This window comes from Corvus moneduloides, chromosome 21 (genome assembly GCF_009650955.1).
Source record: "Corvus moneduloides isolate bCorMon1 chromosome 21, bCorMon1.pri, whole genome shotgun sequence".
In the NCBI taxonomy this organism is placed as follows: domain Eukaryota; kingdom Metazoa; phylum Chordata; class Aves; order Passeriformes; family Corvidae; genus Corvus; species Corvus moneduloides.
This window is the reverse complement of record NC_045496.1, coordinates 10,700,179-10,711,106: the sequence shown is the minus strand read 5'-3', so window position 1 is coordinate 10,711,106 and position 10,928 is coordinate 10,700,179. Positions and strand designations below refer to the sequence as shown.

The 10,928-nt window shown below is 60.6% G+C and overlaps 1 protein-coding gene across 3 annotated transcripts; it reads right to left on the bottom strand.

Moving 5' to 3' along the window:
- Window positions 1-1,061: 1,061 nt before the first annotated feature.
- Window positions 1,062-6,506, bottom strand: AMBP (alpha-1-microglobulin/bikunin precursor). Of its 3 annotated transcripts, none has more exons than XM_032130645.1 (10): window positions 6,308-6,505; window positions 5,544-5,686; window positions 5,179-5,255; window positions 4,579-4,692; window positions 3,871-3,972; window positions 3,181-3,218; window positions 2,679-2,757; window positions 2,426-2,593; window positions 2,095-2,271; window positions 1,062-1,207 (listed from the first exon to the last, which is right to left on the bottom strand). In XM_032130645.1, exons 1-10 carry the CDS (start codon window positions 6,419-6,421, stop codon window positions 1,176-1,178), a joined length of 1,044 nt encoding a protein of 347 aa, XP_031986536.1. In that variant the 5' UTR covers window positions 6,422-6,505; the 3' UTR covers window positions 1,062-1,175. The 3 variants fall into 3 exon arrangements, with proteins under 3 accessions (XP_031986536.1, XP_031986537.1, XP_031986535.1); XM_032130644.1 differs by lacking the exon at window positions 1,062-1,207 and adding an exon at window positions 1,363-1,600 and having other exon boundaries at window positions 6,308-6,506; XM_032130646.1 differs by lacking the exon at window positions 2,095-2,271 and having other exon boundaries at window positions 6,308-6,506.
- Window positions 6,507-10,928: the final 4,422 nt, after the last annotated feature.

The window sequence follows — 10,928 nt, the reverse complement described above, 5'->3', positions numbered from 1 at the left end:
GCGGGGGTGTGCGGGCTCGGCCCGGCGGGAGGAAGCTGCGCCGGGGGAGGGGGGGGCACTATCGGGGCATGTCCCGGCGCGGGGCGGTGGGGCCGGGCCGGGGTCCGGCGCGGGGCGGGGGGGCCGGGGCCGCTCAACCCCGCCGGGGGCCGGTGCCGGGGGCCGGGCACGGGGAGCGGGGGCGGCGCGGGGCTCCCGCCGCCGCCATCTTGCCTCTTCCGCCTCACCGCGGGGGGCCGGGGCACGCGCGGCGCGGGTACGGAGGCCGGCGGGGGACAGAAGGGCGCGGAACGCGGTCGCCGCGGGGACCCCCGGGAACTCCCGCCGTCACCCTCTCGAAAGCCGAGTGTAGCCCAACCCACCCAGCAGCGTAACCCCCACAACCCCGGCCATGCCCTCCTCGGACCCCCACAGCCCCCCAAGATCCTCGAGATCCCCTCCCGGCAGCTTTACAGCCCCCCACCCGTGACCCCCATAACCCCACACGAGGCCACCGCAGCACTCCTGGGACCAAAACACCTCTAATCCCTTCCCGAGACCCCTGTACCCACTGGGACTCCCATAACCCATGTTGTCCGCTCCTGTGCCAGCCCCATTTCCCCGTGACCCTCATAATCCCGTAACTCTGTTCTGTGACCCCTCAGGGTCCTCTCTGACACCCCGTAATCCCATGCTGCAAACCCCATAAAATCCCCGTGACTGCCCCATGCCCGTGCCCCCCATCTCGGCCACACACAGCTCTCCCCGGTCCCACCGTGACCCGGAGCCAGCTGCAATCATTCACCTTTACAGAGACTTGTTCCCTCCCTTGCTGTCCCCTTCCCGGCAGCCCACCCCCATCCTCTGGGAAATGGGGGCTGGACCGCATCCAGCGGGACCCCCTGCGCCTCTCGGTGCCTCCCGGCCCTGCGTGGGCAGCGGCCTGAGGAAGGGGCAGAGACGCAGTGGGGAGAACCCAGTGACCCCACAGAGGTGGGGACACCCCACCAGGGAGGCCAGAGAGGGCCCCTCCTGCGCCCCCCACCCTGCTCCCCGCCGGCTTGAGGATGGACACTGGGCTCTTCGGTCACATTAGGGACATTTACTGCTGGAGGCATCTCCCGTGCTGCCACAGCTGCCAGCACCGTCCTGCGGGACCCTGGTGCTGGGTGCCGGCCCCTCATCCTCTGCCCGCATCAGTTCGAGAGATGCAGAAACTCCTCATCCTCTGCAAGTGGAGAGACACAGCAGGTGATGGACAGAGCCCCCGGACCCCTCATCACCCTGCAGTCACAGACGATGGGTGCTGCTTGCCACTTTGTCCCTGCCAGCAGTGATGGATGAGGGCAGCAGTCCAGACCCTCTGTGCACACCCATGTGCTGTCCTGCACCTCATGTCCCACCAGCCGCCATGGTGGCATTAATGTACTTTATATTGCTGGCAGGGATTATAAAAGATGGGTTCTGCCCTAAGACAGGCTCTGTCTCACATGCATGGGGTCAGGCGAAGTCCCCAGCTCCTGCCCTGCTGGGAGCAGGCTCGCCCAGGGCTGGATGTGGTGGAAGATGCCTCAGTCAGCCCTCTCTGCAGGAAGGTTTCCTCTGCCACACTCTTGACAACCTGGTCATGGAAACCCCTGCACTGGCTGGAGCTGGGGGGCCTGGCAGGTGTCACACCCCCGACAGGGACTCTGGGTTGGTCCTTAGTTGGTGTCAGGGTTCCCACACCCCCAAATCTTTCAGCCCAGGGGCTGTTACCTCCACTGCTCCCCACTGCACCCCGACCTGCCTGGGGACGTTCCCCCTTCCATCAAGACCATGCTGAAGTTCAGTCATGGCCTCAGCATGTCTGCAGCCTGCCCAGCCCTGCTGTGCCATGCTGTCTGTGGGTTAACGGCCATATTCCCCACCCAGGACAGATCCCTCCTAGGCACAGCACAAAACCATCCCACCCCTACCACAGACCCATGACAAACCCATCCCAGGCCCACCATGGACCCATCCAGAGTCAGGACAGACCCATCCAGAACCAGGACAGCCCTGTCCTCCCCCCAGGCAGACCCAGACAGGAGGTGGTGCAGGCTGCTGCCCTGGGGTAGGGGACAGGGGGAGTACCTGCCAGCTGAGGAGCCCCGCAGTACTCCTTGCACTCCTTCTCCGAGTAGAACTGGTTCCCGTTGCCCTTGCAGCCCCCATAGCTGAAGGTGATGCACTTGCCCTGGGCTGCATCGAAGGCCCAGCGCGTCACCAGGGCCTGGCAAGGACCCGGGACAATGGGCAGCCTGCAGGCAGCTGCAGGGACAGGAGCTGTGTGAGGCAGGGGTTCCAGGGACCCCCACACCTCCCACATGGATGCCGGACATGTGGCATTCAAGGCAATGCTCAGACCCTTTGTGATGCCTCAGCAAAGGCACCTCCAGTGCCCCGGGCCAGCCAGGATTCTCACCCTCGGTCCGGCACGCCTGCAGGCACTCCTTTTCTGAGTAGAAGTTGTTGCCGTTGCCCAGACAGCCTCCGTAGAGGAAGGTTTCACAGGCCATGGAGGAGGAGTTGTAGAAGAAGCGGGAGAGCATCCCGCTGCAGGGCCCGGGGTCCCGGCTCAGCCGGCACGAGTCTGTGGACCAGCACACCATGGGTCACAGGCAAACGGGAGTGAGGGGCAGGGGGGTCCCGATGCAGCCCCCTCCCCTGGGACCTACCTTCTTTATTTCCAATGTAAGTGGGCAGGGGTCCTGCGGCTGAGCCCTCCTCCAGGGGCAGGACTGCTCTGCGTGCCCTCTGCACAAGTAAGGAAGCACAGAGCTGCCATCAGTCCCTGCCTGTGGGGCCTGCTGCCCACCCCATTGCCCCCACGGTGGGCTGTGTCAGGGGCACCTCAGGCTCCAGCCCTCTGTGCTCCCAGCACGTCTCCAGTCACTGATCTTGGGTGGGCAGGATGTGATCCCTCCACACCTCGTGATCTTCCCAGCCCTGTACTCTTCCAGGGTGGGGTCCACAATCCCAGGTTGTGGATGAAGACACCCAAAGTGCCCCAGTCATGCCTCATGCTGGGGATGTGCCTCCATGGTGTGTGGAGCCACTGCCCAAACAACGTCCTGCCCATGGAGCCTTCTCCCTGGACACTTGATCTCCAGTGAGTTTGGCTTGGAAGGGATGTCTCTGGCCTTGATCCACTTCAGAAGGTCCCAGCTGGCCACTCACCTGGGGAGCATTTTCAGTCTCCTGAGGAATACATTCACCTGGCCCGGGAGCAGGAGAGAAGAAGAGCAGTGTGAGAGGAGAGGTGTCCTGACAACCTCACCTCAGTGAGTCCAGCACTGTGCACATGCAGGACCCTGGGCAAGGGGCCACCCTACCTGTTCCACCCAACGTTCTTCCCCTCTTTCTGCTTTCCACCTCCCGCTCATAGAAGTGCCACCCTAAAATCCCCATACCTCCCTCCATCTCCCTGAAGTCCCAACCCCCCACCCCGATCCACCTAAAATCCCCACATCCCCCCTGTATCCCCCTAAAATCCTACACACACACACACACACACACACCCTCCATCATGCTAGCCCCTTCTAAACCCCAGCCTGAGCAAGGAGCCTCACAGGTGCTGGCAGCACCCAGCCTGGGGACCAGTCATGAGTGTCCCATGCCCTCATCCCAGCACAGTGGTGTGGTTGCATTGACCTGACAGCCCAGCACGAACCCCTCTGACTGGAAGCTGATTCCTCTGGTGGAATCCTGACTGATACATGGCCTTATTTCCTTTTCATCCCATGCTACCAAAGCATTTGTCTCTCCTCCCTCCCTGCTGACCATCCCCCATCTCCCCAGCTTGGCAGACCAAGAAGGAGCAGCTGGAGTGCTCTGACAGAGAGAGGTGCATGCCCCGTGGGAGGTTACCTCTGTTGGCCAGGATGAAGATGGAGTCTTCGGGGATGCCCATCTCCAGAGCCAGCTGATGGAAAGACTCAACGAGGTCCTCCCGCAGCTCCGGACTCCTCCCTGGGGAAGAGAATGGGCTGTGAGTGGGGTTGGTGTGGGAGTGCAGCCCCCAAGCACCCACTGGGCCCAGGTGGCTGCAGGCAGGTGCAATATCAGCCTCCTGGTCCTTCCCAGCATCCAATCAGGGAAGCAAAGGTCGAGCCCAGCCATTGACCTTGCACTGCTGTGTCCACTCTAAACCATGTCCCTAAGCTCCACATCTGCATGTTTTTTTGACAGGGACAGTGATGTCACCACTTCCCTGGGCAGCCTGTTGTTCTTGAGCAGCCTCGACCAAGGGCTTGGACAAAGTGAGTTTAATGTTTCTTAATCACGGAAGACAGCCTCTCCTGCCACTCCAGGGCTGGGTTTCCTCTAAGCAGGTATCACCACCTTCATCCCGAATGCCATGCTGCTTTGGATGTTCCTTGACTGATGTGGCTCTCATGGAGCCACGAGACTCTGCCTCTGCCATGCCAAAGATGAGCTGGTCTAAGCCACCATTTCCAAAGCCCATGGTCAGGTCCCTCAAGGCTAATGGAGCTGAGAGATGGTTGGGTGGTGTTTCTGAGCTGTGCTGGTCCACCCCAGAGCCTGCTTGCCCTCAAGTGCCATGGCCAGACATACCATACAGCTTCAGGGTGGTGCTTGGACCAAAACTGCTTTTCTTCTTCATCAGAATGACAGCATATTCTTCATAGTTGGTACGGAGCACATAGGACTGGATAGACACATCCCATTCTGGGTGAGACAGAGACACAGAGATGTCATTCCTGCCCCTCTCAGCGAGATGGAGCAGTGTAGGACAGCCTCAAAGCTGGGGGCTGAAATCAGGCATCTGATTAAAAAACCATGATTTTTAGGAAGCAAACTCAGATACAGCCATGACACCATTTAGGCTCATCAGCCTCTTAGCTGAGGGCATTGGAAACCAAGAGCTGCAGACAACTGACATATCACTAACGCTCCTGCAGTGTGGCTGGTAGGAACCTGCCCCAGCTGGGACCCTGCGGACAGGAGCGACCTGCTGCAATATTTCATCCTCCTGTGGCTATGCAGGGACAGTGCTCAAACAGCCCTTTCCCTGCAGCTTTACTCTGTACTTTGGCTGGAAATACCCAAACTCTGGAGTGGCCTCTGAACCCTGCTCTCCTGAGCCCCTTCTCCCTCCACCAGCTGTCCCCAGAGCTGGTCCCCATCTCCCAGCCATGCCTCAGCCCAACTCACTGGGGTTGTAGTAGGTGTATTTGCCAGGGGTGCTGGTTTTCTGGTACTCCCCTGAGACTTGTGTGCAGTCGCCTTGCCTGGAGGGAGGAAGAAAACAATCAGCTACTTGGAGGGATTGTTTCCCCTGGTTTTGGCATAAAAATCATGTCTGGGGCACCGAGGCCATGGTGCAGGATCCCTGAAACTGCCCTGCCCAAGGCATTGGGTGTTTGAGCTCAATCCATCCCCTCCTCAGGGCTCGGATGCCAGACAGAGCAAATAGCCCCCGTGTCTGTCCCAGCCCCTGGGAGAGGGAGCACCCCTGGGTGGGGTGGCTTTGGAGGAGGCTCAAGCCCCTCCTGCAGTGCCCCAGCAGTGCCCCATACCGCAGCCTGGTGCTGGCAGTGCTGATCTGGTCGGCGCTGGGGCCGGGGCCCAGCACCAGTGTGCCCATGCTGAACTTGTCCTTGTAGTTCTTCATCCATTTGCAGGTCGTGCCGATGGCGACGTCGAACCACTTCCCGTACATCTGCAGGGACAAGAGAGAGACGTCTCCACCACGGGCCCTCCTCACCAAGGTGGGACACCTCCTGGCTTTGTGCAGAAATGAAATATTCCTGACCCAGGGAGAAACTGGGAGGTGATGATGCTGGGTGCAGAGGCCAGAGCTGCTGCAGGATTTGGGAAGAGTATCAGCACTGAGCGGGATTTTCCTTGGTTCCCTGACTACAAGGCAGGGCTGGAGGCATCAGGCTGGCATTCCCTCATGTATACCGGTGGGACCCGGACCTGGGCACACGTGCAGGGCTGTATGAAGCCTGGCAGGGGACAGGGCGCGTTGTGGGGGATGTCCCAGGCAGCCTGCATCCCACAGAAATCCTGCATGCTGAGCCACAGACATCCCATGGGACCCACCTGCCCGGGAGCTCAGACTGCAGCTGCCCTGCCTGGGGTTTGCCAGGATGAGGCCACCCACCCCAAAGGCTGGCACCCCCTGAGCAGCACCCAGGGAGTGCCAAGCTGCCGATGCCTGTCCGGCACAGCCTGGCCTGGGTGTGGGCAGTATTGCCCTTCTTTCTGGAGGAAAATGAAAGAAAGCTTACCCCATCCCTTTTGCCCCCAGAATTAAGGGACCACAAGCTGCCATTACCTGCTCAGCCTCAAAATTCTCCTGCACTTGGATATCTTCCTCCTGGTCTCCGATGGGGGTTCCATTAGCCACAGTGAGGAGGAGGAGGAGGGAAAGGAGACCCCAAATAATCATGGCTGGCGGCTTCGGAGTGCTCTGAGCCTCAGCACTCCAGTGGGATCCCGGACTCTGCGCTGCCCCCACTGTGCAGCACTGTGACCTTCAGACCAGGGCCAGCGGGGCCAGCCAGCCTGCGGGGGGGCTGCCGGGGGAGGAGGGGTGTTCGGCACGGGGAGCACCACTGCCCTTGGCGGTGGGGGGGATTTGCAGGGAGCTGTGTGGGGTGCAGGAGTGGAGATGAGCACCCTCCCAGCCACACCAGGCTGAGCTCCTCACCCTCACCTGTCCCTACACCATGGGGCCAGGAGATGTCTTTCTCCTTTATTCTATGTTGGGATTCATATTCCTGCTCTGTCATCCTACAAAGAGCCCCAGCCCTGACGGAGCAGCCTGACCCTGTCGTGAGGAGAGGACTGAGGGGTGCCCAGCGCTTGCCCCAGGCTGCCTAATCAGTGTCCGTAGGGAACAGAGTTTCCTGCTCCCCTTTTGGACCGCTTCCAGGCAGTCCCAAGCTGATGGCCAACATCCAGGATCCGGCTGGGTGTGACCAATCCCACAGCCGAGGGTCCCTGAGCCGGGAGGAGAGGGAAGTGCTGGGCCATCCTCAATCCTTCCCAGCAGTGTTTGCCTTCGTGGGATGATTAACTGAAACCAAACAGCCCGAGGGAAACTGTAAACAGAGCGAAGGGCAGGAGCCCCTCTCCAGGTGGCCACGGCCCAGTGTTTGTGGAGAAGGGCCAGAGCTGGCGGCACATTGGCAGAAGTCAGCCGGACTTTCACCCTCCGCTGCCCGCGGTCGCTGAGGGACCCTTGCACAAGGACCGGCGGGTGCTGCTGCCCGGGCACGGGGGCTGCGAGTAGCGGTGGTTCTGGCACAGACAGCCCGGACGTGTCCACGGACAGATCTTCCTGCCGCATCCCGGTGTGCCGGGAGCGCGGGGCAGACGCGGAGCTGCGGCACAGATGCCTTCGGTAGTCCCCCTCCTCCTCGCCCTGCCTGCTCTCTCCGGAGGAGCGGCCCCGGCTCAGCAAAGCCCTGGGCTCCAGCCCCCAAGCCGGGGGTCCCCGCTGCTCCGGTCCCTCCATCACTAGGTGGCAGCCGACGGTAAGGAATGACAGCCCCGTTCGGCCCCGCCGCAGTCGCGGGCGGCTGGAGGGTCTCCCTGAGCCTCCCTTCCTGCGGGGGTCCTCCCTGAGTCCCCCTGCCCCCTTCCCGGGCAGCGATGGGCACCGCTGAAGGCTGTATTAAGAGGAGGCTTGTAAAAGAGGGAGAGTGACTTCTTACACGGGCAGACAGTGATAGGACAAGGGGCAACTATTTTAAACTAAAAGAGGAGAGATTTATATTAGATATTAGGAAGAAATTCTTCCTTGTGAGGGTGGGCAGGCCCTGGCACAGGGTGCCCAGAGAAGCTGTGGCTGCCCCTGGATCCCTGGAAGTGTCCAAGGCCAGGCTGGATGGAGCTTGGAGCAACCTGGGATAATGAAAAGTGTCCCTGCCCATGGCAGGGGGTAGAAAAAAGATGAACTTTAAGGTCCCTTCCAACCCAAACCAGTCGGGAATTCTATGACTTGCAAGAGGACATAGTTACCACGGAAACCTCAGAAGACACTGCCTTGTGTCCCGTGGGTCATGGAGTGCTTGGGAGCACATCTCTGATGCTCCTCACACAGGAACGTTGAGTGTTCAGCAAAGGGCAGAGCAAAGGGAGACAAGGCTGGACTGGGGAAGGAAGTGCAACCCAAATCTGAAGGCTGCAAGAGGCCCAAATCCTCCCCGGCTCACAGGAGGCCTGGGGAAGGGTGCACAGAGATGTCCCTGATGGAGGCAGGATGGGACTGGCTCCATCTTTGGCCCTGGCACTCGTGTCCTCTCCCAGTTTGTCCCTTGGCACTCATCACCCATCAGAGCTGGAGGGCAGCTGCCAAGCTGCCAGTGTGGCACTGCTGGGCTGCTGATGGGTGGCAACAACCCGTGATGGCCTGTGTGTCAAGACTGGTGCTCAGCCACATCTGGGCACATGGGACAGCAAGAGGGATGGATGGCAGAGTGAGAGGGCAGCTGGGGTAGCTGGTTCCCCAGAGCTGTTCTCTGGGACATCCCTGGGGATGGCTGTGCGGGTGCAGAGGCGGAACCTCCACCTGACTGGGGTGGCACTTGGAGCAGCATCTCAAAGTGGAGATGGCACAGCCCTATGTCCACCTGGGAGCTGTGTCAGCACCCTCGGGTTGGGTGTCGGTGTGCCACTGGATGTCCCCTGCGTGCTCCGAGCCGCCTGGTCTCTGCGTCTCCAGCCAGAAACATCAACCAGGCATCTCCGTGCCCGGAGATGTGGGGACACATATGCCCACACATGTCTGTCTGCACGGCTCTTCCCTGCCTGGTCCCTCCACCCCAAAACCCCGGGAGCCCTTCCCATGCATGCCGGGGGGGCGATGCCGCCCTGTCCCCGTCCCGGCGCTCGCCCGGTGCCCGAGTCGCCGCTCGGCTGCCCGGCCGTGCAGATGCTGCTCCGCCGCGCCGGGTCGCAGCCTCCACCCTCACGTGCGTCGGCTTTTTGTGTCCTTCTCGCTGCGGGTCGGGCTCTACCCCGTCCCTCCCGCCCCTCCGCCGCCCGCGCCCCCCGGCGCAGCCCCCACCGGGGCCAGCCACACACACAAGTGAACTTTTCTGCGTTTTCCAGCAATTAAAAAGAATAAAGCAACAGTTGTCTCCAGGCAGGGCATGGATCCTGGTGACCCTGATTTTCTGTGTGGCTGGGCAGGGTGAATGGGGCTATTGAGACCCCGATGACTGGCATCTCCACTCCAGGATTGTCTCCCCTTCCAAGTCCCCCTCCCCGCGCTCTCCTCCTCCCTACCCTCCTCCTCGCTTTTAATTTCCTTCCTGCAGAGAGCTGCTCATCCCCTTCCCATTGGCCAAAGGCCTGAAAGGGAATGGAGGAGACAAGGGAAGGATTAAAGACGCTCTGCTTAGGAGCAGGCAGCCTGAATACAAGATGCACCGGCTGGGAAAGAATGGAGGCTTAGTGGGGCACCAGATCAGACCCGCCTCCGCCGCATTCAGCCCGACCTGCATTCCTGCATTGCTAAGCAGGGACCTTTCTCCCCGGCCAACCCCTCGGAGAGACGCCCCGGACCCCTGTCCCACCTGCTGCCGCAGGTAGACCAGCCCAGGATGGTCCCACCACGCTCCTCGAGGGTGCAGCCACGATGGAAGACAGCGGTGCCGCGGTGCCTGAAGGTTCCCTGGGTCAGCCCGGCCAGTTCAGGACACAGTGTCCCCAGCCGGCCCCACGAGGATGAGGAGGCAGCTGGGGCAGCCCTTGGACCAGTCTGGGAGCAATGTGGGGCAATTCGTGTCTCTGGGACGTTCCCAGCCCTCGCCTCAGCAGAGCTGTGGGGCTCATCCTGCAGGGCTGGAGACGTCAGAGTGCAAGGGAAGGCTGGAGCCTGCAGTAGGGTGGGGTCTGCTAGACCTGGAGAAGGGCTGGGGCACTTCCAGCCACAGCCTTGGCAGCAGAATTGGTGGTGCCCCACTGCTTGTTAACTGTGCTGTCTCTTAGAAGACCCCCCACCTGCAATGGTCAGGATGGAGCCCTGGTGACCACATAAACACGAATGTAGGAGCCCCGGGTGGGATATGGCTGAGCCCACAGAGGTGGCCTGTCAGGGCAGCCTTGATCACCTTCCAGACTCCTCACTGTACTGGTGCAGAGCAGGATTCAGGCACCAAAAGACAGCAGTGTGCCAGCTGAGACGCTTCAGGGTGCCCAGGACACCTGGGATGGCTCCAGAACCTGGGGCAGAGGCCAGGAAGGACATGCCAGGACATCTCAAGCAGTAAAACAAGCTTAGGGAAGCTCTATGTGCTGCCAGCCTTCCCCTTCTTCCACAGTGGAACCCAGATGCCCCCTCAGATGGACCCCCACGATCAGAGCTGAATCCCACCCCACTGACCGAGCTGTGCAGGAGGGTCCCAGGCACTGCTGCCTCCTGAGCATCACAGGTGACCATCTCATGGTCTCCATGGTCCAGCTGACATCACTCAGACAGCTTCAATCCTAGCATGTTAAATCCACGAATTTAAAAGATTTTTCAGTATCTGGTACTAAAAGCCCCATCTCCTGGAGTTCTGTGATTCCAGCAGAAAATTAGTCCCTGAGAAGAGCATGAAATCCTTCCTGGAGGTGAGTGTCCATTTCCATCCCAGAAGGCAGAAGAAGAAAACGCCCACCTATTTTTCCTCCAGAGATGAGTCCCATCCTTTCAGGCATCCCACCACCAGCCTCAGCAGTTGATAGGGAGCCCACTGCATATGCACCTCTAACCCTGCCTCCTCCTGCTCAGGGAATGAGATCTGTGGTCTTTGCACCAGAAAGCTGCTCTGACTTCAGGGTAAAATAGGCACAGTGGGTATGAAATCATCAATTTTGGCAAAAGGGATCTCTGTTACCAGCCCAAGGCACCCGCTGTGCTGGAAGGCACCAGCCGTGGTGACACAGCGGTGGCTGGTCATTGC

Coding starts and splice junctions, on each gene's coding strand:
- AMBP (XM_032130644.1), bottom strand. CDS start 6,421: ATGATTATTTGGGGTCTCCTTTCCCTCCTCCTCCTCCTCACTGTGGCT. Junction 4,693..5,178: donor ATACACCTACTACAACCCCA/GTGAGTTGGGCT, acceptor TGTCTCACCCAG/AATGGGATGTGTCTATCCAG. Junction 2,272..2,425: donor GCAGGCGTGCCGGACCGAGG/GTGAGAATCCTG, acceptor CTGTCCCTGCAG/CTGCCTGCAGGCTGCCCATT.